Genomic DNA, 27,278 nt, shown 5'->3' with positions numbered 1-27,278 from the left:
TTAAGATGTGAACTAAGTGATTGTTGGCCTCAGGAGAGGAGGAACACAGCCTAGTTGGTATTTTGCCTTGTGCGGAGGGCTTTCTTACGCTGACTGTGCAACCAGGCCAGGGTGTGGTGCTATCCCCAATGCTGGAGTTGGTGAGACTAGAGAGAGACCAAGGCAGCGATCTGGAGCACGGAGAAGATGGGAATGGAGGGCTCAGGGAGATGGAACAGGCGCATGGGGAGAATGGAATAAGCGGCAACCAATCACCAACCAGCCTGGCCCTCGCTCCCTCCTTTGTCAGTCCATGGCATCGGCCATCCCGGAATCGGTGTGGGACCACTGAACATAGGCAGCGAGAGAGAGCCACAGGGCTTCCTAGTTGCTCAGTGATTACACAACATACAAACTGCAAAAATAGGGGCCGGGGCAATAGCACAGCGGGTAGGACATTTGCCTTGTATGCAACCGACCTAGGTTCAATCCCTGGCATCCCATTGGGTCCCCCAAGCACCGCCAGAAGTAATTCCTGAGTGCAGAGCCAGGAGTAACCCCTGAGCATTGCTGGGTGTGACCCAAAAAGCAAAAAAGAAAAAAAAAAGAAGAAACTGCAAAAATACAGCAAGAATAAAGGCTGTATTTGTACAAGATTAAGTAAAGTACTAGAGGATGATTTTTTTTCTCATCCTAATTTTGAAAGCTAGTTTTTAAACAAATTAGATACACAGTACAAAAGTTCATGTATTTTTTAAAAATTTAAATGTGCTCTTTGAAGCAGTAAGCCATAAACTTCTAAATTACTATTTATAGAACTTCTCAGTTCCCATATTGTCTCAAAACTAGTGCCTTGTCTCACTTCGACTGTTAAATAATTAAAAACAAAACAAAACAAAAACTTGTTTAAAATAAGTCACCTGCAGCTCAACCAATCATATAATGACTGGTTTAAGGAAGCTATCTCCTTCAGTAGAGATTTACAAACCAGCTGGACGCAAACAGCACCTCCCGGGGAAGCACCCCACTGCGCTCCCTGGCTCCTGTGGCATACTTACTGATGAACCCCGAGGACTTCCCAGTCACGTCCAACATTCCGGGGTCCCATCAAGCTCTGCATTGTATCGGGACATATTTCTATTAATCTGCACAGAAGTGACCAGCCCACCTGCAGTCAAGAAAGGCAAATATTTGAATTTCTTATAGGATTCGAGTAGATCACCTAAAGCCAAGCATGAATCTCTTATTCTTAGAAGAATAAATAATTACATTGATTTTTTAAATTATTTCAAAATGTTTAAGAGAAACAAAAGCAAACCAGATCTATCTTTTTCCAAAAACCAGAGCAGAGGGTATGCAGTGATAGTGTAACATTTCTGAATAATGAAGGAATAAATAGACTGTGGTCTAAACTGAAATAAAACAAAATAGTTAATAGTTTTGGGGAACACCACAAGATCCTGGGGTGAAGAACACCTCTGTCCAGGCCTCGGTACCAAGGCTTCACCACACTTTCCGCTGAGGACTGGGGGAGCAGCTGTGGGCGGGAGGAGCTGAGGGCCTGAGGAGTCCTGGGCTGAAGCAACAGTGGAGAGACGCGGTTTCCTCAGGTGGGGCAGCGTCCTTGCAGGAGGGCCAGGCTCGGCCGGCCGGGCAGAGCAGGTGAGTGCGCAGGGCTGATCTCAGCACACTGAGCTGACAAGGACGAGACATCACGAATGTCCTAGCGCACTCACATTTCCAAAAGAAACGTGTTCTTAGTGGTGCATTCAAGTAGATTTTCACTAAGTTCTTTCACACAGATGGCAATTGGAATAAGTTGTAAAAATCTTTACTTCTGGGAAAAAGGTTGAAATACAAACTTTTTAAATACAATGTTTAAATTCCAAATCAGGGACCAAGTGTACCCTACTCTTACTGCTGTATAGTTGTCTATATTTTTAAAATATTTGATTATTTATAATCACAGAACTCCCTTTTTATTCCTTCTTTCCTTGTTTTTGGGTCACACCCAGTGTTGCTCATGGCTCTGTGCTCAGAGATCACTGCTGGTGGGACTCAGAGATCAAGCCCAAGTCAGCCCACACGCAAGGCAAATGCCCTACCTGCTGTGCTATCCCTCTCTCCTTTGTGTGGCTCTTACCGACATGATCAGAAAAGATAAACCAAAGGAAACAGAAAATGCAGTTCTAGCAAAGTCATGGAAGCCCACTGTGAGTGCACGACGGCACCCACGAGGCCTGGGCGTGGCGGCGATGTCAGCTGGAACATCCTACAGAAGAGGAACAGACAGGCAGAGGGAAGGGCTTCAGGGCAGTAAGAAAGAAGACTGCTTGTCTTCAAACAGTGGCGTGGCCCTTCTAACCTGGCCCTGCGTGAGGGAGTGGGCTGTGTGGTGTGGCGGTCAGGGCAGGCAGGTGAGCTAAGAATTTCAAGGCCTTCAGAAGACTTGAGGGCACAGAAAACGAGCAGGGGAATTCATGACAAAAGATGATTGACATCCCTTTACAATGATTTCTACGCCTTTTCTGCTTTAATCGTGCCTTGCTCTACTCTGTCATTACTTCCTTTGACGTAATCTCAAAATGCTTGAAAAGGCACAATTTATCAGCTATTTTTGCCTTCATTTAAGTGGGACCCTCGGAGCTCCACATAAGTTAAACAGACACTGACTAACCAGCTGTCCTAGAGACTGGTTATTTTTGTGCTTTCATAAAACAAAAACTTTCCCAAGTATTTAAGAAAATGATATTCTGAATCTCCAGGTGTTCGACCATCAATCAATTCCAAGGGAGGCTAACTCCTCCTGACCACGAGAACACCTGTTTCCTGGTGTTTGACTGGTGCTGCCCCAGTAAAGCTCTGCAGAGAGATCCAGGAAGCTGCACATCTATAAGCAAATACGGTGACAGTGAGAAAGAATATAGAACTTAGGGATATTCGAGACACTTTCATTTCCTTTGGTCCCACCTCAAAGGCTGAAACTATATAAACAGAAGTAAAATTGGGGAACACAGAGGGAGTGATCATAGGGTACAATATGGGAATAGTGTAGAACTGACCAGTTCTCCAATGGTAGTCACTTATTAAGGACTGCTAATAAAACATGAAAACACCTTGAAAATAAAGATTCAGAATCTGGAATATCAAGTTGAATGAGTTCTTAAAACAAGTATTTTTTGGCTTACACTCAGTGATGCTCAGGGGTTACTCCTGGTGGTGCTCAGGGGACTATATGGGATGCAGGGGATTGAACCCAGGTTGGCCACGTGCAACCTGCTGTACTATTGCCTTACCTGCTGTACTACTGCTCCAGTCTAAATTCTTAAAACAAATCTTAAAACTTACTTTTGAATAGTAAATTATCTTCTTTCCTAAACCTCACAATTAGAAGTTCAAATTCAGTACTTTCAGCTAAACCGAACTGGAGTTATAGCACAGCCGCAGGGTGTTCGCCTTGCACACAGGCTGATCCAGGTTCGATTCCTCCATCCTTCTCAGAGAGCCTGGCAAGCTACTGAGAGTATCCCACCTGCACGGCAGAGCCTGGCAAGCTACCCATGGCATATTCAACATGCCAAAAACAGTCACAACAAGTCTCACAATGGAGATGTTACTGGTGCCCACTCGAGCAAATCGATGAACAACGGGACGACAGTGCTACAGTGCAGCTAAATCAACATATAAAGCATTTAAAAACATCTGTATAAATTATACTAGTGAAAGAAAGAAATCTAAAAAAAAAGTTTACTCTTCTAAGATTATTTCTAAGAAAGAAATCTGAAAAAAAAGTTTACTCTTCTAAGATTATTAAGGGTAGGAGAATACATCTTCGCAGCTTTTACAGGACTACTGATAATTAAGACTGAGCATGTCTAGCCAGGGGGATGCACCACTGGGAGTGCACATGCTTGCAAGTGGAAGGCCCTGTGTCCAAGCCCCAGCACTACGCCACTCCTCCAGCACTGTAGGTACAGCCAGGCCCCTTTGGGTATTCACCCACACACACACACAAAAAAAAATCAGTCGCTGTGCTGCCACCAAGGCACTGTGTATTGGTACCGTGGCACTGTGCTTTCTTTCTGCACAAAACAGTGAATTCAGTTTGTGGACTGTTTGATAAAAGGAGATTCTGAAGGTGATAGAATGGTCCTGGTTTTGTCAATAGCCCTAGGATGAGACGACACCGTATAACATGCCCTCTGTAGACAAACGCTCGTACAGTGCTGAATCTCCTAGTTCTGTCACATTCAATTGCCAAATCTGAGGACACTGCCTTCTGTTCTTGCACATGATGTACCTGGCACCCACTGGACAAGGGTATTGTCCAGACATTGTAACGAACCAGAGACACGAGCCCCTAGCCCGACTATTCCTTTTAAAAGGATGAACTGGATAATTATTAAATAATATGATTCTAGATTCCAGGGCACCCTGGGGCCCGGCAGGCTCTGTCCACCCACTGTTTCACTGTTCTGAGTGACACTGAAGGGGCAACTGCCAACATAGCACCTGGGGAGCCAGGTCCCAGCTAACCACTCTGAAGACCCCAGGTGGGGCAGGAGGAAGGGAGCAGCAAGCAGTGACCCACAGTCCACAGAACTCAGATTTCAGGAAATAGACTGAAAATCAATGTTCAGATGGAAAACATTTTAGTTGAAGAAAAACAAAAGCAATAATTTATCCTGAATGCAAATCTCCTCACAAAAATAAAAAAGAAAGAAAAAAAGATTTAGACATAAGATTCACTCAGAGTGGGCACAGCTGGACACAGGAGAAAGCATAAAGGTGAAGGTGGTAGAGACCGTAAGGTGAGAGACACTGGTTCTCAAATGCAACTCCACTGAGCACAACTTCAAGCCTCATTCCTTCAGAACCTAAAATGCTGATTCTAGCTCTCTGCACCTCAAAACCTGACAAGGAAACACACACACCAGGCAGTGTCTCTGCTCTGGGTGTGCCCCGCCCTTACTCACCACCCCGGGTTCTCCTTTCTATCTCTAAACAGACTGAGCAGGGTGGGAGATGATGCAGATTCTAAAGGGTCTACATTTCCATTTTTCAAAAGTAGTAAAAAATAAGAACTTAAAGTTAAAGAATCATGAAATACCACTTTTTTAGTTAATGCTTTCTTTAGGTCAAGAAGTCCAGAAACCTGGCTTTAAGTTAATAAAGGCAACCCTCTGGGAGTTTGCCACTTATTTTATGAATGCAGTCATGGTAATATGGACTTTACTTCCCTATTGTGTTCACTAAGTACAAGGGGCCTTTGCTTGTCGACAGGGCACCGGACAGAGTCTTGAGGGGATGAGAATTAATCAAGCGTCACCCACATGAGCGAAGTTGAGCACTGCCCTCCATGGAAGCCAATTTTGAAGATGACCAATTCACTGCACCTCTGGGGGTGGGGCGAGGTCAACCCTCAGAAACACCCAGAACCTAGCACCTCTGCCAAGGAGGGCAGGGTGGCAGCAACTGCTCACCTGCTGCACAGAGGCCACCCCCAGGTACGAGTCCAGGACCACCAGCAGCGGCACGTGCACAGTTTTGCCTTGAAATAATGTAGAAGCTAGAAAACAGGGTGGAGCAAGGGGTTCAGTCAGACCCAGGTAAACTGGCTCCTGCCAAAGGGGGTCAGAGCCCAGAGGTCCAAGTGAGGCCCAAGCTCATGGGGAATGAGGTGAGTAGGGGGGTGAGGTGAGTAGGAGGTGAGGTGAGGAGGTGAGGTGAGTAGGGGGTATAAAGTGAATGGGGTTGGGTGAGTGGGGGTGAGTGATTAGAGATATGAGGTGAATGGGATTGGGGTGAGTGGGGGGTATGAGGTGATTGGGGGTGAGGTGACTGGGGGTAAGTGGGGATATGAGGTGAAAGGGGTTGGGGTGAATGGAAGTGAGGTGGGTAGGGGTGACTGGGGCTGGGGTGAGTGGGGGTGAGGTGAGTGGGGGTGAGTTGAGGTGAGTAGGGGTACAAGGTAAATGGGGTTGGAGTGAGTGGGGTGAGGTGAGTAGGGGTATAGTTAAATGGGGTGACTGGGGTGAGGTGACTAGGGGTATGAGGTGAATGGGGTGAGGTGAGTGGTGGTGTGAGGTGAATGGGGTGAGGTGAGTGGGGGTATAAGTGGAATGGGGTTGGGGTAACTGGGGGTGTGGGATGATTGGGAGTGAGGTGACTGGGGGTGAGCGGAGATATGAGGTGAAAGGGGTTGGGGTGAGTGGGGTTGGGGTGACTGGGGTGAGGTGAGTGGGGGATGAGGAGAGTGGGGTTGAGGTCAGTGGGGGATGAGGTCAGTGGGGTTGAGGTCAGTGGGGGGTGAGGTCGGTGGGGTTGGGGTGAGGGGTGAGGTCGGTGGGGGGCCGGACAGAGCTCACCGTGCGGGGCGAAGGTGAGCAGCAGCACGTCCTCCAGCGTCTGCACCAGCGTGCCCACTTGCTTGCCCTCCTGCACGTTGCTCATCCGGACGATCAACTTCCGCAGGGTCTCCTGGTCCTCCTCGGCGTCCACCTGCCGACCACTGGCCATGGCGCGCGAGCCCCCCGGGCAGGAACCGGTCCGGGACAAGGCTCGGGCCGGAAGGGGACCGGGTCGGGCGGGGCTCGGGCAGGGCGCGGGTCCGGCCAGGCAAGGTCGAGGGTCCCGCTGGACAGGGCACAGGTCCGGCGGGGGAGGGCGCGGGTCCGGCGGGGCAGGGCGCGGGTCCGGCGGGACAGGGTCGAGGGTCCGGCGGGGCAGGGCGCGGGTCCGGCGGGGGAGGGCGCGGGTCCCGGGGAAAGGACGCGGGTCCGGCGGGGGAGGGCGCGGGTCCCGGGGAAAGGACGCAGGTCCGGCGGGGGAGGGCGCGGGTCCGGCGGGGCAGGGCGCGGGTCCGGCGGGGGAGGGCGCGGATCGGGCAGAGCAGGGCCGGGTCCCGAGGGGCAGGGTCGAGGGTCCCGCTGGATAGGACACAGGTTCGGCGGGCAGAGCGCGGGCCCGGCGGGGGAGGGCGCGGGTCCGGCGGGGCAGGGCGCGGGTCCGGCGGGGGAGGGCGCGGGTCGGGCCGAGCAGAGCCGGGTCCCGAGGGCCAGGGCGCGGGCCGGGCCGGACAGGCCGCGGGTCGGACGGTGCAGGCCGCGGGCCGGGCCGGGCAGCGGGCAGGACGCGCCCCGCCCCGTTGTTTATGCTCCGCGCCCCGCCCCGTCCTCCCACGGGCGCCGCCCTGGGCGTGGGGCTGGGGAGGGGCCGGCACCGGCACCGGGACCCGAACCGGGACCCCGGCCCAAGCCCCTCGCGGCGGCCCGGCGGCCGGGCGCACTCCGGGGAAGGGGCGGCCGCGCGGGGGGAGCGACAGGCGCCGCGTCCGGCGGGATCAGCGCGGGGACTGCTGGCCACTCGCGACCGTCTCCGCGGCCAGACCGAGGGCGGCGCGGCTGGGGATCGCGTCCCCACCGGAGAGGGAGACTGGCCTGTCCCCGCGGAGAGGGGAGGGTGGCCTGTCCCCACCGGAGAGGGAGACTGGCCTGTCCCCGCGGAGAGGGGAGACTGGCCTGTCCCCACCGGAGAGGGAGACTGGCCTGTCCCCGCGGAGAGGGGAGACTGGCCTGTCCCCACCGGAGAGGGAGACTGGCCTGTCCCCACCGGAGAGGGAGACTGGCCTGTCCCCGCGGAGAGGGGAGACTGGCCTGTCCCCACCGGAGAGGGAGACTGGCCTGTCCCCGCGGAGAGGGGAGACTGGCCTGTCCCCGCGGAGAGGGAGACTGGCCTGTCCCCACCGGAGAGGGAGACTGACCTGTCCCCGCAGAGAGGGGAGACTGGCCTGTCCCCACCGGAGAGGGAGACTGGCCTGTCCCAACCAGTGAGGGGAGGGTGGCCTGTCCCCCCCCAGAGGGGGGTGGGGGATGGAGCTGAAAGGGGGCACAAGCCTGATCAGAGGGGTCAGCGCGTGTTCCTCGTGTCTCTGAGATGTCTGTGACCCTAACAAATGCAGAGTGCCCCATGCTGAGACCCCTGTGGGGGAAGGCTTGGGCCAGCAGGGTCAGGCCTCCAGCCCGCACTAACTCCTGCGGGGAAGCTCCCAGGCTGAGGTGGGCTGGACGCAGGGGCCAGTTCCTTCACACCCGCACATTCGGCCTTCAGCAGGTCGGACCCCTCGGTGAGGAAACAGCCTCCCCAGGAAAAGCCATAGCAGGGCCAGGCGCCCAGGGGCAGCGCTGGAGGGAGGAGGTAGCCGCGGGGAGAGGGGGGGCGGGAGGCCATGTCCACGGAGGAGAGAGGGTGGGCGGCTAGAGAAGGGCTCACTCCCCCGAGATGCGCAGCCCCCTCTGGCCTCGCTGGTTTCCTGCTGGAGCAGGAGCAGCAGTGCTTGGTGTTGACGCCCAGGATCCTCAGCACAGTCATTGTTGCCGCAGTTACTAGGGACAGAAGTGGACAGTGCAGTGGAGTACCTGACCACGCGCCAGTAGTTTAAGATCAGAAATCAGTGCCTTCCCTTTTTTGCTTTGTACCATTGAGAACTTCAAACTGGAAAAATCAATCACTTCACTTGTATCACTTGTCATCCCGTTGATCTTCGATTTGCTGGAGCGGGCACCAGTAAAGTCTCCATTTGTCCCTGTCGCATGCTAGTGCAGCCCAATGATATTTGCTTGCTCCAGGAAAAATCAATGTAAAAAGAAACACACACGCACAAGAAACTTTGGAAGGAACTTAAACATTATATACCAAAGAATGGTTAAAGTACAAGTGAAGAAAGGAACAATGACAAATAAGAAAACACCTTTGAAAGTCCCAATAAAATGGCAATACTTCATCATCATCACCATCATCATCATCCCGTTAATGGTCGAATTTCTCCAGCGATCTCAATAACATCTACATTCATCCTAGCCCTGAGATTTTAGAAGCCTCTCTTTGCACATCCTTTCCAATGGTGCGGCATTGGAGGCTCTTTCAGGGCCAGGGGAATGAGATCCATATTGTTACTGATTTTGGCATATGAATACACCATGGGGAGTTTTCGAGGCTCTCCCATGTGGGCAGGAAACTCTCAGTAGCTTGCCAGGTTCTCCGAGAGGGAGAACTAGGCTATAAGAGGTGGCTTCTGGGAGCTTGGTTTTATAGTCTCTGGTTGTTGGCTGTTGGTGGGATTACACGGCGCTGGGGGCAGTCCCTGGGTGTGACTACCTAGCTACTGGAAAGTGGGGAATCTGGGCAGAAGAGGCCCAGTCCCTATCCAAGCAGGCTTGGAGGTCTCAGCCCCGGGTCCCACACACCTGGGTTCCCCTGCAGGTTCCTTCATGCATGAGATTTGTCCAAACGTGTGGAGAGGGGCCTTGAGCATGGCTGTGGCTAGGCTCCAGAGGTCTTCAGCCATGGGAGCTCTGCTCGGGGTGGGGTGGGGTGGGAAACTGAAACCCACCACTTTGGAGGGGTCCCAGGGAAGACAGCCAGTGCGGGGACAGGAGACGCTCTGCATGGCAATATTTACTCTCCAATAATTCCCTTAAATATTAATAACCTGGGGCCAGAATGATAGTACAGCAGGTAGGGGATTAGCCTTGCACACAGCCAGCCTGGGTTCCATCCCCTGCACACCACATGGTGCCCTGTGCCCTCCAGGAGTGATCCCTGTAAGCAGGGTGTAGCCAAAAAACAAATAAAAAAATATTAATAGCCTGACTTCACCAACTGAAAGGCATACAAGTGAACTGGAGAGACAGTACAGGCCTGGGGTGCCTGTTTCACACATGGCTAACCCTAGTTTAATTATCAACAGCACATCTGATCCCTGAGCGTGACCAGGAGTGATCTCTGAGCACAGAACCAAGCAATAAGCCCCGAATATCATGGGTGTGGCCCAAACACCCAAACAACAACAGACAAAAGGCATACAGGAGCCAAATGGATCAACAAATATTATCCAACTTTCTACTACATTCAGGAATTGCATCTATGAATTCAAGATAGATACAGGCTCAAAATGGGAGGTTGGTAACAATCCTATAAGCAAATGGTGATTTTAGAAAAAGCAGGTGGCACTGTGTTTGTTTCAGACAATGGGTTTCCGGTTCCAGGAGGTGGATCGAGACAGCCAGGGTGAAGCTCAGTGACAGAACATAAGCCTTCTCCGTGAAGCCCTGGGTCTGCGCCCTGTGACACACACAGAGTGGGTGCACTCAGTGTGCGTAGTAATCATGATTAATGTCAACACAAGATTTTAAATATTTTTACACCAAATGAAAGAACTAAAATACACTAAGAAACAATAGGTGACATAACAGTAATAGGTTAATAGAAGGAGATTTTAATACTTTTCATACAACCATGAGAAGATCAATTAAAACAGAATAAATGAAAATATAACAGTTCTAAGTAATAATTAAAACTTGTATCACTTGTCATCCCATTGATCTTCGATTTGCTTGAGCGGGCACCAGTAACGTCTCCATTCGTCCCTGTCTCGTACTAGTGTAGCCCAATGGTATCTGCTCATTCCAGGAACACAAAGAGCCTCAAACCATTCGTTCATGGTTTTGACGAAGAAAATCTGACCATCTCGTAAGTGGGTGGCCACACAGTCTTTGACGTCCCATGGAATGCAGTCAGTAACAGCTCTAGTCCAGCAGTCATCTCTAAATCACATTACATGTCCGGCCTATCTGATTTTTGATGTCTTGGCAAACGAGACAGCGCGTTCCTGATTCTTGATCCTCCTCGACGGGTGAAATGTGATACTCCAAGCATAGTTCTTTTCATTCCTCTTTGGGATACCTGAATAGCGTTCTCATCTTGTTTGCATAGGGTCCAAGTCTCTGAGGCATATGTTAGTGCAGGAAGAATGGTGGAGTCGAAAACATGTGCCCAGAGCTAGAGGTTCTTCATCCTCTTAACCACTTCTTCAATGCTCTTGAAGATGCTCTCTTCCTGAGCACTGCTCTCTTCCTCCTGCTCAGTTCTGGTGCCAAGTCATTCCTCGTGTCGAGTTCTCAACCCAGGTACACATGGCTGCTGCATTCAGAGATGTTCATTCTGTTGAGAGCAAATGGAATGTCAGGGACTAGTGCATTTTTCATGAACATTATCTTGGTGAGATTTAGCTGTAGTCCGACCTTTCCACACTCGCCGTCGAAGTCAGCCAGCATTTGTGCTGCTTGGCTAATGTTTGGCGTTATGAGAACAATGTCATCAGCAAAGCGGAGGTGGTGTAGTTGCCGACCATCTATCTTCACTCCCATTCCTTCCCATTCCAGCCATCGCATGACGTTCTCGAGGGTGGCACTGAAGAGTTTTGGTGAAATGGTATCACCCTACCGAACTTCTCTCTTTACATCGATGATCACTTCCTTGTAGAATGGTGAGATCCTGGTGGTGAATCCGTAATACAGCTCATGGAGGATCCTGAGGTACTGAGTTTGAATGCCCTGTTTGGCTAGGGCTTCGATGACCGCCTCAGTCTCAACAGAATCAAAGGCCTTCTTTAAGTCGATGAATGTTAGACAGAGCGGCATCTTGAACTCTCGAGAAACTTCAATGAGCTTGATCACTGTGCAGATATGGTCGATCGTGCTGAATCCTTTTCAGACCCAGCTTGCTCTAATGGTTGTCCTTCGTCTAGTGTTCTGCCTATTCTATTCACCTATGACTCAAGTGAACAACTTGTAGACAATTGCCAACAGGCAGATTGGGCAATAGTTGCCAATGTCATGGATGTCTCCCTTCCTGTACAACAGAATGGTCCTGCTGGTTTTCCATTGGTACGAAACCTTTCATTTGGTACATTAGAACAAATGTACTTAATATACATGTTTCAAACATTTTACCCTCAAAATCAGAATTTATATTTTTACCAAGTGCACATTAAATTTTTTTCCAGGGTACACCATAAATCTGGACACAAAACAAATAATAATACACTAACAAATATTACAATCATGCCAAAAATTTTTTCAGATTACAAGGCTACAAAATTAGAAGTAAATTATTTAAAAAAGGAATATTGAATAAGTCTCAAGCAAGTGAAACCAATATGTGCTCCAGTAGACTGCATCAATGAAGAAAGTGAAAGAAATCTAATTCTCTTAGAACTTTAACTTCTGAAGACAAATGAAAATGAAAATACAAACCATCAGAAACTATAGGAGAACCTATAGGAGCACAAGTGGTACTGACATGAAAGTTAATAGTGATGCAGGCCTACAAAATAAGGAAGAGTCACTCACACAGACACAGATACACACACACACACACACACACACACACACACACACACACACACACACCCCACATCACAAACAATTTAGCGTACAGCTAATGCAACAGGGAAATGAACAAAAAAAAAAAAAAAACCCAAAATTTAATAAAAGAAAATAAAATGAGAATGAAAATAAATGGAATAAAACCCCCTCCAATTACATGAAATACAAAAGAACAATGAAATCAAGAACTGACTTTACAAAAATATCAATAAATCTTAAAACTTTGACTAGGCATATAAATAGAGAAAAACTAACAGTCAGAAGTGCAAGAGGGAAACTATGACAGATGCTGTAGGGGTACAAAGAATTATAAAAGGTTACTGCTAACAAGGGTTTGCCAATAAATTCAATAACCTAAAAGAAATGGAATAATTTTAGATAAATACAATCCACCAAGAAAACGAAATGAAAACCATGAAAAGACTGACAGCTAGTATGGAAACTGACACCGGGATCCAAGAGCGTGTCCTGTGGATTTCCTGTGAATTTCACTAAGCTCCCAAGGAGAACTTGAGCCTGCTCTTTTCAGACTGCTCCAAACACCAAAGGGAAATACCTCCAAATACATTTTATGAGGACAACACAACCTGATACAACCAAAACAAGACAAGAAGGTCATGAAAAAGCTCATTGGAAACCAACAACTATAGATAGAGATGCAAAAATCTTAACTTGATACAATAAATTGATTTAATCATGCATCAAAAAGATGGCCAAATTGTGGGGGGTTGTTTATTCCCAGCATGCAAGGATGGTTCAACATGCAGATTAGTATATTACACTAAATTTTAAAATCATATAGCAATATTAATAACTGCAGAAAAGCTTTTGAGAAGAATCAGTACTGTTTTCTTAAAAACTCAATAAAATGGAGGTGGAAGGAATATAGATTAATAAAGGCTATCTACTATAAACTTATAGCTAATGTTAACATCAAATATTCAAAAACTGATTTTTCTTTGAAGTTAAGAGGATGATAAAGGTTTTCCACAACCACTTCTATTAAAATTAGGATTAGAGGTCTTAGCCTGGGCAATTAGACAATAAGAAATAAAAGGAACCCAGATCTCAAAGAGTGAAAGTCCATTAATAACAGTGTCGTGATCATCAAAGAAGCCCCAAAGACTCTGTGTAAAAGCTATGAGAAACAGGTGTGTGGGGGGGAGTGGAGCCACCACCAGGTCAACCTGTTCCTGCGGTCAAGTGCATCTGCCGTCTGATGGGCCTTCAGGCTCCCAGATACCCCCAGAATTGCTGCTGTGCATCTGGCTGGACCTCAACAGCTCAAGACAAAGTTTCCGAGAAATTAAATGGCCAAAAGTTAGGTATATGGGAGCCAGGTATGCAAAACACCTCCTGCTCAGTTGTACAAGCTCATTTATCGCCTTGATTCAGAGACCCATAAATAAATCTAGAAAGAGATCAAAGGCTGTAGTTAATCTCCGACCCACATAAGGCTGAACAGCCTGGAGGAAATAGGTGCCAGGGGTCAGCAGTTTGGGTTGGGGCAGGGGGTGTAGGTGTGGGCAGAGGGTGGGTGTTGGTCAGCCTGGTGCCCACCCAAACAGAGCCCAGGGCAGTTGCTTGCTTCTACAATCCAAAATAGCTACCATGCCCTCGGCTGGAGTTCACTGTCTTGGGACGAACCTCACTGAGAAGCTAAACTGCTGAAAATTCGGGTGTGTGGGTTTTATGACTGAAATCTCCAGGCTTTCTCAGAGTTGGGATTGGCTACCTCCCTCCACTTCTCTGTACTCCTGGAAGCACTGGCAGTCACCCCCACTAACCAATGCCAGCACCACCATGTAAGCTCTTCTACCAGCCTTGCTTCAGAGACCCATAAATAAATCTCAAAAGAGATCAAAAGATGCAGTTAATGTCAGATCCACACAAGGCTGAACAGACAGGTAAATTGGAGGGGGGCAGGTCAGTTTGGTGCCCGCCCAAGCAGAGCCCCTGGTAGCTGCTTGCTTCCACAATCCAAAATCACTGCCATGCCCCTGGTCAAACTTCACCGTCTCAGACGGATCTCACTGAGATATAATCTGCTGAAAATTCGGGTGTGTGGGTTTTGTGACCTCCTCAGGCTTTCTCGGAGTCAGGATAGTCTACCTCCCCACACCTCCCACCCTCCCAGAAGCCTCAGCAGTCACATCCACCCCCAAAGCTGGCACCCAGTTTAAAAAGCGACTCCAGCCTTACCTTACCAATAAAAATACTGAATGCTCTGAACAAACATGATAACCTTTTAGTACCCGTATTGCAAACCATAGTGCACAGAGAGAGAGAAAGAAGGACAGTGCCTGCCATAGAGGCAGACTGGGTGGAAGCGGCGTTGGGGAATGGTGAGAGGGAAATGAGGGACACTGGTGGTGGGAAATATGCACTGATGGAGGGGTGTGTTTTGGATCATTGTATGACTAAAACCCAAACATGAACAGCTTTGTAATGGCCTATCCCATGGATATTCAATAAAAATTTCAAAATAAACCAAAAAGCTATGAGAAACAGCAAGTACAGCAAAGTGTCTGGCTGCAAAATCAATATACAGAAATATACTGCATTCCATTATGCGAATGAGAAAAAATATAGAAAGCAACCTAATTTATAGTCACATCAAAAAATAAAATGCCAGTGGGGGTAAATCTCAGTAGTAGGAGCATTTGGCTTCAAAATAAAAATCAAATGAGGCTCCTGGGCACAGCATATGGTCCCCAAGTCCCTGGAGGAGTTATCCCTAACCTCGGAACCAGTAGTAAGCCCTGAGGACACCAGATGTGACCCAAACCTCTCTCCTCCCAAAATACCCAGGAAACAAATACTTAGGAAACCGTTTAGCAAAGGAGGTGAAAGATTCTTATAAAGAAAACACCAAGACACTATTAAAAGAAAAAGAGCAAGATATCAGGAAAGACATTTAATCAGTGATAGTATGGTGGGAAAGATACCTGCCTTGCATGCAGCTGGCCTGGGTTTGACCCTCACCACCTGATATGGTCCCCTGAACACCACCAAGAATGATCCTTTTGAGCGCAGAGACAGAAGTAAGTCCCAAGCAACACTGTGGCACTAAAACAAAAAACAAACAAAAAATTTGTTTGTCATGCACATTTTAAGTGCATGATAGGAAGAACTGAGAGAGCCAAAATTTTCATTTTACCAAAAGCAAAATATAAATTTCATTCAATCCCAGTCAAAATTTCAATTATATATTTTTAATAGAACAAAAATACCCAGGTTTTTAGGGAATAACAGAAGACCTTAAATAATTAAGGGAGTTCTGTAGAGGAAAAAGAAAAATGGAGACAACATATTATCAACTTCAAAGTAAATTACAAAGTGACAGCAATTAAAACTCTATGGAAGGAAAATGAAAATAGATACCTGGACCAATTAAAAATATTCAAAACCCAGAAACAAATCCACTGAAACATAAATATTCATTGATATTTATTTTATATAAAGAATTCTAAGTCATACAATGGTGAGAAAGTCTCTCTTAAAATGATCAGAAAACTCAACTGCCACATGAGAAGAGAATGAAACTGTGCTACTAACTCCAGATGCAAAAATAAATTCAGAATGGAATAAGGACCCAAAAAGTATTCAGAGGACAAACAGGTGAAACTTTTCATGACATCATCAGTAGAGATGTTTTTGGGTACTCAACTCCAACAGCAAGAAAAGTGGAAGCAAAGATAAACAATTGGCATTATATTAAATGGAAAATCTTCTGTACATTCAAAGGAGGATAATTAAATGTTTAAAGTAGTAAACTAGTGAATAGGAGAAAATATTGGCACACTATACATCAAACAAGGTCTATGCATTTAAGGTGAATAAACAACCCAGGTTTTTTTAATGGGCAAAAAAATTGAATCAACATTTCTTCAAAAGAACATACAAATATTTGGTAGGTATATGAAAAAATTGCTTATCATCAATGATTATCAGAAAAATGCTAATTAAAACCCCATGTGTGCAAAAACAACTTACCCTCAAAGTAGCAATGACAAGTATTGGAGAAGATACGATGGAACAATAGAGAACCACCACATGCTGTTGTGGAAATATTTGCTATCTCTTCAAAGATGAAATTATAATGAAGACTTACATAGCCAGTCTTGCCATCCTAATGTATTGCAGCATTATTTACAGGAGACAAAATAGGAAGCAGTCAAGATGTCCATGGACTGATGATTGGATAAAGGTGAATTTCATTTATGCAATTGAATACTCTTCCCTATTAAAATGACGAACGAAATGTTGCTTATGCACTAAAACAGGGACTTGAGAGTATTAAGTGAAGCAAAAAGAGCTAGAAGGAAAAAGACAAATACGGAATGATTTCATCCATGTCCATGGTATAAGAAAATAAAGTCAGTGAACAGACAAAAGAAAAGTACAAGCCGGGGGCTATTGATAGTGGAACTAAGGTCGCCAGAGGAGAAAGGTCCAGGAAGTAAGATAAGGCAGAAAGGTGTGAAAAATAAAATAAATTACCTTGCATACCTAACAAAGGGACAATTCAGGTCTGGTTTGTGTGAATGCCGTCAGCCAGTCTCAGTGTGACCTGCTGGCTCCTGAGCAGGGACCTGTGGCCAGGCCACGCGCTGGGAGCGGCTCCTGGAGCAGAGCCAGCCTGGCCGCGCCTGCACTCCTCAGCTTCAAGTCCAGCCTCTTTGAAGTTCTCACACCCCCAACAGGCACACAAGGACTAATAGCACTGCATGTGCCACAAATACAGATGAGTTTGGGCCAGTTCCCAACAGAAAGAACAAGGGCAAGTTTTGATGGAAAATGGGATGAAGCTTTGGATGAGCTGACATCACCCATCTACATCTCCAGCAGGCTTCTGCTTGCTCCTGCATGGCCATGGACCCCCAACCCAGCCAGATGGGAGTGGGCACTTGTGGGACGGAGCCTGCTTCTGCATCCTGCCCACATGGACTCTCAGCTGTCTGTGCGCCTCGGTCCAGTTGCTGAGTCAAATGACAGATTAGTAAAGAAATGAATCTACCACATTTACATAGAAAATAATTGTATGGCAACAAAGAGTCCTTTAGGAAATAAACTGTGCTGCTTTTATAATGAGTAAAGAAATGACCACCTTTTATTTACTGACTTTCATTTTTTAAGTCAAGAAACAAACAGAAGGGGCTGGCGTGATAGCACAGCCGGTAAGGCATTTGCCTTGCACACAGCCAACCGGGTTTGATTCCCAGCATCCCATATGGTCCCCCAAGCACCGCCAGGAGTAATTCCTGAGTGCAGAGCCAGGAGTAACCCTGTGCATTGCCGGGTGTGAACCAAAAAGAAAAAAATAAGAAAAAATAAACAAGCAGAAGAAAAAGTTTTGTTTGGTTTTTGTTTAGGGCTATCTCTGGTGATAGAGTTATTCCTGGCTCTACACTCAGGAACTATTCCTGGAGGACCATATGGGATGCTGGGAATCAAATTTGGGTCAACCACATGCAAGACACGTACTCAAACAGCTGTACTATCTCACTGGCCCCAAACCAGGAGAAAATTATGCAGGTTACCATAAATATTTAACTGAAAGATAAGTCTCAATAATAAAACAAAGTAAAAAATTTAATATTGACCCCCCCAAAGGAATTTTATCATCAAAGTGTATTGCATCCTCTAAGAATATAAGATCAAGCTTTCCATGAAACAGGTGAACCAAGAAGAAATGGATAAATTCCTGAATTCATATAACCTCCCAATGCTGAATCAAGAAGATTTGTAATACCTAAATAGACCTATCACTATCGAGAAAATTAAAATGGTAATCAAAAGTCTTCCCTAAAACAAAAGCCCTGACCCAGATGGAGTCACCAGTGAATTATTTCAAACTTTTAAAGAGGACCTACTACCAATACTTTTCAAGCTTTTCCAGGAAGTTTAAGAAACAGAAATACTCCCAAACTGTTTCATTGAGGCCAATATAACCCTGATATATAAAGCAGACAGACACCACAGAAAAAGAGAATTACAGGCCAACATTCCTAATGAACACAGACGCAAAGATCCTCAACAAAATTCTAGCAAATAGAATCCAATAACTCATCAAAAAGATGATACATCACGGCCAAGTAGGATTCATCCTGGGTATGCAATAATGGTTTAACACTTGGAAGTCAATCAAAATAATACACCAGAACAATAAAGAAAAAAATTAAAACCATATGATCATATCAATAGATGCAGAGAAAGCATTTGATAAGATCCAACACCTATTTATGATAAAAGTTCTCAACAAAATGGGAGTTGAAAGAACATTTCTCAATGTAGTCTAAGCCATGTGTCACAAGCCCACAGCAAGCATTATTCTCAATGGAAAAAACTAAAATCCTTCCCTCTAATACCAGGAACAAGACAAGATTGCTCATCTTCACCACTCCTATTCTATGTAGTACTTGAAGTACTTGCCACAGCAGCTAGTCAAGAAAAAGATATCAAAGGCATTCGAACAGGAAAGGAAGAAGTCAAGTTTTCACTATTTGCAGATGACTTGGAAATCCTAAAGACTACCAAAAAAGCTCCTAGAAACAATAGATTTATATAGTAAAGTGGGAAGTTACAAAATCAATACCCAAAGTCCTTGACTTTCCTATATACAAATAATGAAAGAGAAGAAAGAGACATTAAAAATAAAATCCCATTCACAATTATGCCTTGGAAAATCAAGTATCTCAGAATCAGCTTAGCTAAAGAGGTAATGGGCCTATACGAAGAAAACAAAAACACTACTTTAAGAAATAAAAATAGGATATGAATAAATGAAGATTCATCCCCTGCTCATGGATCAGGAGAATTACATTATCAAAATGGCAATACTCCCCAAAGCAATAGACAGATTCAATGCAGTCCCTATAAGGATACCCATGTCATTTTTTCAAATAAATAGATAAAGACACTCATAAAGTTTATATGGAACTATAAAGCCCCATGAATAGCTAAAGCAATCCTTGGGGAAAAGAAGATCACCTTTCCAACTTCAAACTGTACAACAAAGCAGTAGTAATTAAAACAGCATGGTATTGGAATAAAGACAGACCCATAGACCAATGGAATAAAGCTGTATATCCTGTCACAGACCCTCAAATGTGTGATTATTCAATCTTTCATAAAGGACCAAGTGGAGGAGGAAAGCCTCTTCAACAAGTGTTTCTGGGAAAACTGGGAAGCTACATGTAAAAAAAAATGAACTCGGACCACTGTCTAATACCATGCACAGAAGTCAGATCAACATAAATTAAAGACCTCAACAACAGACCTGAGTCCATTAGGTACATGGAGGGAAACGTAGGCAAAAACTTCCATGACATAAAAGCTAACGGCATCGTCAAAGATGAAAGACCACTGAGAAGCAATAGAAGCAAAGATAAACAAATGGGACTACATTAAACTAAGAAGCTTCTGCACCTCAACAGAAATTGTGATCAAATATAAAAACATTCAATGGAATGGGAAAGGATATATAAGGCATTAGTAGAACTTTACAAGAAAAAAGCATCCAGCCCTACAAATAAATATGGGGAGAAGAAATGAACAGGAACTTCCTCAAAGAAAAAATACAAATGGCCAAAAGGCACATGAAAAAAATGCCCAACATCACTAATCATCAGAGAGATGCAAATCAAAACAACTATGAGGTATCTCACACCACAGAGACTGGCACACATCAAAAGGAAGAACAACCAGGGTAGTGTGAATGTGTGTGGGGAGAAATGGACTCTCATTCATTATTGATGGGATATCAACTGGTGTAGCCTTTTTGGAAAATATCACTGTATCACTGCCATCCCGTTGCTCATCAATTTGCTCGAGCAGGCACTAGTAAGGTCTCCATTGTTGTTACTGTTTTTGGCATATCGAATACACCACGGGTAGCTTGCCAGGCTCTGCAGTGCAGGCAGGATACTCTTGTAGCTTGCTGGGCTCTCCAAGAGGGATGGAGGAATTGAACTGGGGTCGACCGCATCAAGGCAAACGCCCTACCCGCTGCGCTAAAACAGTAATGCTTCGCCTAATCACCCCTCAGTGGAAAGAGATTTCTGAGAACAGGAAGAGGCGGGGCAGGGGCAGGAAATAGGAAAGAAAGGGAAAGTGAAGGCCACTTCCACCTCACATCTCAAAGTGCAGGGAAAAGGCAGAGAAAGTGTAGCAGGCACAAGAGTGATTCTGCTGCCTCAAACCACAGCAGGCACAGATTCCTTCGAGCCGGAAGTGGCAGGGCTCTCAACCCCAGGCTCCTGGCACCCACCCGGGGGATAAACACTTGCCGCCTGCACAGAGCAGCCTCTGGGCACTGACCTGAAGGGTCCTCCCGGGAAGGGTATTTTCAGTCCGAGTCTAGAAACGTTCACAGATGCTTTACTCTTTTCAAAACTGAGATTTTTGTGATATAATTCACACAATTAAATCCATCCCTTGAAAGTGTACAACTCCATTGTTTTTAGTATGTTCATGGGATTATATGGCTGCCACTACAATTAAAACTATAAATATTTTCACCTCTTCTACCTTTTAGCAGTGATTTCTCATTCTCCCCTAATAGTTCCACTATTCTAAATGTTTGTGATTTTGGTTTTGGACAATGTGTCTACAAGGATCATACAATATATGATCCTTTATAGATGGCTTTTTCAGTAGAAGAATGTTTTCAAAGTTCATCTATGCTATAGTAGGCATCAGTACTTTATTCCTTTTAATTGACAAATAATATTCCACACACATTCTCCAATTTTTGTTTATCCCTTCGCTGACTGATAGTCACTTCAGCTTTGGGTTATAACTATTATAAGTGCTCTCATATAAATTGTCATGTGGACATATATTCTCATGTGTCTTGAAAGTAGAATTTCTTGGGCTTGGAAAATAATATTGTATTATTTTATGATTATAAAATATAAAAAATATTAAACTATATTTTAAATTCCTAAAAAAGAAAACACCTAGAAATTGAGCTCCATTTGGCCCAGCAATAGCACTTCTGGGAATATACCCTGTGCGCCCAAAAGCACACAGCAGAAACACCGTCTGCACTCATATGTTCACTCTCTTCACCACAGCCAGAATCTGGAAACCACCCAAGTGCCTAAGAACAGACGAATGGATAAAGAGACTATGGCACATCTACACAATGGAATATTCTATGGTAGTTAGGAAAAATGAAGTCATGAAGTTTGCTTGTAAATGGATGGATACGGAGAGTATAATGCTGAATGAAATGAGTCAGAAGGAGAGGGACAGATAGAGAATGACTGCGCTCATTTGTGAGTATAAAAAAATAGTATGAGGCTAATATCCAGGGAAAACAGGAGCCAGGAGGACGGGTGAATGATTGGGATCTACCACAAGTATCTGTGGGGCAGAGGGCAGTTAGGGTAGAGAAGGGACCAGTATGACAATAATAGTTAGGAATGGTCACTCTGGGCAGGAACGGAGTGTTGAAAGTAGGTAAACGGATATACACGACAGCCTTTCAGTATCTGTATTGCAAACCATAAAGCCCAAAAAGGGGGAGGAGAGAGAGAGAGAGAAAGTGCCTCTCACGAGGTGGGGGTTGAGGGAACCTGGCAACATTGTGCACACAGAAGGATGGGTGTTGGAACATTATATAACTGAAACCCGATTGCGAACAACTTTGTAACTGTGTATCTCACTGTGATTCAATAAAGAGAAAAACTAAGAAGAAAAGGAAAAAGGAACAAGCTTTCAAGGCACTTAGCTGAAAGACAGAACCCTGGGAGTGACCATCCCGGGGCTCCATGACTTCTCATGGCTCTCCACATGCACCCACACACGTGTGCAGCTCGCAACCACACTCACACACACACCTCACACACATGTCCGTGCACAGGGTCACGTGTGCACACAGACACAGACTGAGTCTACAGGAGGCCCTAGAGGGTGAAGGCCCCTGGGAGGCCCGACTTCGGGGCCAGGCGGTGGCCGGCAGAAGGGCGCGACCTCAGAGAAGTCCGGTGAGACTCAGCGCGGCCCGCGGCTCCCACCCAGCTCAGTGCTGGCGCCCGACCAGGGCTTCCCACCACAGCCTCAGTGCCCACGGGACATAAAGGGCGCCAGAGTCCCTGCCCACCTCCCGGTCCCCACCGTGCCGGGAGCAGGAGACCGGACCGGGGCCTGCAGTGGTCAGGGGCCCGACGGCGCGAGGGGCAGCGGAGGCCGTGCTCGTCCCGCTGTCTCGGGCGCAGCACAGCAGTGAGGCTCACTGCCACTGTCACTTTCATCAAAATGTGGCTCCACGGGTCAGGCTCACGCAACAGCGCACGGCACGGTTCAGTCAGCAGGGGCAGTGGAGGCATGACCACCAGGATGGTCAGAGTGGGAGACGCCTTCAGTCACCCCTCCCCAGAAGAGCTGGGTCTCTGGTCCTCACTGGAGACGTTTGGGGTCGCAGGTGGAGCCCAGAGGGTGCCTCAAGCCCAGCGCATGCGGCCCCCATGGGCCCCACCCTTGGGGGAGTGGCCAGCGCCTTCTGCAGACTTGGCGGACTGAGGCCTGCCGCAGAGGCTCTGGTCTTTCCTCCTTCCCCGGACCTCCTCTCAGTCTCCCTGTGAAGCCCACCTCTGGGTCAGGGCTCTGCTCCATCCCGGGCTCCTTGACACCGGTGGGGCATTCCACCATCCCCACTCACCCCAGGGCCCGATGATGCCAGGGCACAGAACCCGAGAAAGGCAGACAGGCAGTTCGGGTGAGCGGCCCGAAGCAGAGCTGAGAGTCCCCACGCAACTAGACTTCTCGGGTCCGACCAGTTTCAGGGACAAAGAGGGTCTGTCTTCCGTCTTACACTAACACTGGCCGCAGCCTCTGAGTCCGACAAGCAGCAGCGGGCCCAGCTTGTGTGGAGTCCTCTGGGGTGAGGCTTTGCCATAAGCAGGGGCAGAAGAGCTGCAGACGTTTTTAACCAGAAAAGAGCAGCTTCCAGTCTGGCTACTGCACAGCTTCTTCCCCTCTGTTCTGCTTCCTCTGCTGCAAGTGAAATGCACCCTTGATTACAACAGCCCTGACCACTTCTACATGAAACAAGGAAGGGAAAAATACTTTCAGTTCAGGTTCATGTCATCACCTTCTCCCATTTCTGTTCAGAAAGAGAACCTGCCCACAAGCCAGGAGACGAGTGACTCACTGTTGGAGGCAGAATAGTCCCCAGCAGTCCCCCAGGCCACCAGGGTCAGCACTGAGGGTGGGTCCATGCAGTTGCAAAGCCCTTCCGCAGAGACCTGGACAGCCGCACTCAGAGCTCTCCCAACCGTGCCGTTGGCATTTGGAAAATTAAGGGCCGTTGACATATTAACTCTGTAATCATTTCTTGGGAGCTAGTGAGAGCTACTGTTCCCGTTCCCTAGGGCTGGAAAGATCTCAAAGAATGTTCTAAGTGATCAAGACAGGTGGAAAAGCAAGCCATTACTATTCAGTTTTTATTTGTAGGGTGAAGCACAGACTTGTAACTGGCAACTTAAAGAAAGCTACAAACATCTTAAAACAAGCGAAAGATGCAAGCAGATACAGCAAACCTTTTTTTATTTTTTCACTCCTGAGTGGCATCAGGTACACATCCACGCAACAGTCTCACAACCAACTTGAGAGGAACACGCCTGATAAGACTCTGGTGTTTCTGCTCGCTTGTCCTAATTGCTTCTCCAACACTTGGTTCTAGCTGCTTTTGGTCAGAGAGAGTGATGGGGGGGTGGCCTCTTAGGCCCCCTCCCTGTTACTTACTTACAGCCCTGTGAGAGGCACGGAGGCTGGAGTTCAGCAGTTTAGACCCACGGGACCCCAGCCCCATCTGGCTTTGTTCCAGGATGAGTCAGGAATCTGATGGCTCAAGTAATGCCGCTGAGACAACCCCCTGCCTCACTGCCCCCCGCCCCAGGGCCGGAATCTAGGAACATGTGACCTTGGACCCCATTACATGAAGGAGCAAAGGAAACCAGGGCACATCCCTCCATTCCTATCAAGTCCCAGGCTTCACACCTTGGAAATCAGGGGTCATGGAAAAGTAAGCAAGTGGCCAGCTGCCCACTGGATCACCATGAAGGCAGTCTTTCAGGGAAGGGCATCCTCTGGAAAGCGAACGCATGCAGAGCTCCCCGTCAGACCAAATAGCAAGTCTCTGGAGACTGGCACGAACAGGGCCGAACCTGTTTTCTAGCTGCTCAGCTTCTAGAACAGAGGGTGTGTGCAAAGTCACTCACCCTGAAGGTACCAAGTCCTTCCGAGTTTTCCAAAACCAAACATATCAACATCATTGATTTTAAAAAAGGACCAACTCACTGTTTATCATTTGTCACAGTTCTTTAACAAAGCAGCTAAAATAGCAGGAGGAACCTGTAGAGCCCTCTCTCTCTGAACCGTGCCTGTCCTGGCAGAGGGCGGGCAAGCTGCAGAGGGGAGTTGCCTCAGCCCCCCTCCCCCTGCCCAGGACTCCCTGGGGGGAGGGTGAGTCCTGCTGTAGTTTGTCTTAAAAAGCCCAGACAGACGGGGGCCCTTGAAGCCTCTCCAGATGATGGAGGGCCAGAGGCACAGCGCTGACAGGTGGTCCTGCTGACGCAGGGAGATGGTGCCTGCCAGGTGTTGACCCTGCAGGAGGCTCTGGGAGGCAAGAGGTAGCAAGAACACTGCCACCTCAGCACAGGAAGCTCCAGCCCTCCTATTCCCTCTATGACACACAAGCCTTCAGAGAAGAGGGAAATAGAACCCAAAGAATCTGGTGACTCCCAGCATCCCGGGTGAGTCTCTGATGACCTCCCGCACCCCTAAGTGAGGCTCTGGGTTCCGTCTAAGACAAGCAGCTCTTATACTAGCCCTTGGGCTCCAAACACCTCCGGGAAAACCCTGTTTTCATGAGGAGGTTTGGAATGCATGGAGAGTCCATGTTCTTGATGGAAAAATTTATTTACTTTAATCATTTATATTTAATATAAAAATTAATGTTATTGATTTATTGTATTAACTCACAAGTTTAAAATAATTCCAAAATTAAATTATCTGGTTTTAATCAACATGAAAAAAAGGAAACATGTTTCCACAAGTCCAACTAGAAAAAAATGATTGTGAGAAAAAAGTTTTTTGAAACAAATACTAAAATAAAACATTTCCCCTATTATATATTAAAGTATATTCTTGGGCAAAAATAATAAAAATAATAGACATTTATATAAATATTGCTAGACAATGAGACAGGAATGAAAGACCCCAAACAAATCTGATTGTATATGAATATTGTAATCAAGGAAGAATCCTGTCCCAGTGGAGGAGAAGTAGGTTATTGAACAGCGAATTCTGAATAATCCCAAACTATTTTTTTCTTTTTTTTATTAATTTTATTTTTATAAAGTTGTTGACAATAGTTCATTATAGATAATATTAAAACACCAATCCCACCACCATAATAGGAAAGTGTGTGAAGATTGTTGTATTTCATCCTGGAGCCATTTAAGCCATTGTATAAGAGATTACCCCCTCGATGGTTCACCACCTGATTGTGGTGTGGGGGGGGGGCAACGGTGCCAACCGGCAAAGACCAAACCAATAGGTGCTGCCCATTGATGCAGGCAGGTGCAGGGCTGGATTCCCTGCACTGACTGTGTCGATGTGGCCAGTACTTTCTGTCTGAGAGCAGCACACCCATGCACAAGGTGTGTGGTGTGTTTGTTAGCGTGTAGATCGTTACAACATGCCACCTGCATGGCACAGCCTGGCAAGCTCCCCATGGCATATTCGATATGCCAAAATCAGTAACAAAAATGGGCCTCATTCCCCTGACCCTGGAAGAGCCCCCAATACAGCAGCGTTGAGAAGGACGAGCAAGGAGAGGTTGCTAAAATCTCAGGGCCGAACTAGGCTGCCAAAACAAAGAAGGGCTTGAAATGACTGTCTGCACTTTTAACACATGTATACTGGCATTGGCAGCATCCATCGAAGACCTGATGGTGCAAGCACAGAAGATCAAGTATGTCATTGGATTGACCAAGATGAGAAGGCATCAATCACATCACGTCGTTTTTTGACACCGGAGAAGAACTGCTCCTCAGAACATGCGACAGTAGAGGCATCGGTGGTGTCCTCATCAACACGAACATGGCCGTGAGCATCGATTCATTCGAATGCCTAACAACCCGAATCAGACGCTTATGTTTGAATATATGTAGCTCATTTCCAGCAGTTTCTGTGTTCATTGTCTATGCACCAACATCCAACTACAACAAAGAAGAAATTGAGAAGTTCTACATGGAGCTGGAGAAGTTCTATAAAGAAGACCACACTTTCTACAAGGTCATTGTCAGTGATCTTAACACCCAGATAGGACTGAGAAGGTTGCCTGAAGAACTCCACATTGGGACCCACGGCCTAGAATGGAATGAACATAGTGAGAGACTGAGTTCATCATCTCGACCAAGACCATCCATGGAACTCGCAGTTCCAGAAGGCTGAATCTAAACATTGGATATGGAAGTCTCCCAGTGGACAGTTCCACAATGAAATTGACCACATCATATTCAATTGATGGTTTTGCCTGATCAATGTTGTTATTGTCCCAAAATTTCAAATGGGATCAGACCGCCGTCCCCTTCATGCAAAATTCTACTTCGTGGAGTGGGGAGAAAGGGCTGCAAAGTTTAAGAAGAGAACTCCCAGAATGACCACCAACTGGGAGCTCTTTGACATCCATGACATCTGCAACTATCGCCCAATCTGCCTGTTGTCCGTCGTCTACAAGCTTTCACTCGAGTCATCCTGAATAGGATTGGCAGAACACTAGACAAAGGACAACCATGCGAGCAAGCGGGTTCCGAAAAGAATTCGGCATGATCAACCATATCCACACAGTGACCAAGCTCATTGAGGTTTCTTGAGAGTTCAAGATGCCGCTCTGTCTAACGTTCATTGATTTAAAGGCAGCCTTTGATTCTGTTGAGACTGAAGTGGTCACTGAAGCCCTAGCCAAACAGGACGTTCAAACTTAGTACATCAGAATCCTCCATGAGCTGTATGTACTACGAATTCACCACCAGGATCTCACCATTCTACAAGGAA

General features: G+C 46.7%; 1 protein-coding gene across 1 annotated transcript in view; it reads right to left on the bottom strand.

Annotated features, from left to right (window-relative positions):
- Nucleotides 1-7,224, bottom strand: part of LRRK2 (leucine rich repeat kinase 2) — a 143,107-nt gene extending 135,883 nt beyond the window's left edge. Inside the window, exons 1-3 of the mRNA XM_055118275.1 lie at nt 6,348-7,224; nt 5,463-5,548; nt 1,038-1,147 (exon numbers count right to left, since the gene is read on the bottom strand). Of these exons, the coding sequence (XP_054974250.1) occupies nt 1,038-1,147; nt 5,463-5,548; nt 6,348-6,498 (347 nt within the window). The 5' untranslated portion in view covers nt 6,499-7,224. The remainder of the gene's footprint in view (nt 1-1,037; nt 1,148-5,462; nt 5,549-6,347) is intronic.
- Nucleotides 7,225-27,278: the final 20,054 nt, after the last annotated feature.

This window comes from Sorex araneus, chromosome 10 (genome assembly GCF_027595985.1).
Source record: "Sorex araneus isolate mSorAra2 chromosome 10, mSorAra2.pri, whole genome shotgun sequence".
Classification (NCBI taxonomy): domain Eukaryota; kingdom Metazoa; phylum Chordata; class Mammalia; order Eulipotyphla; family Soricidae; genus Sorex; species Sorex araneus.
Note: the sequence above shows the minus strand (reverse complement) of the source record. Positions and strands in the feature narration are given on the sequence as shown.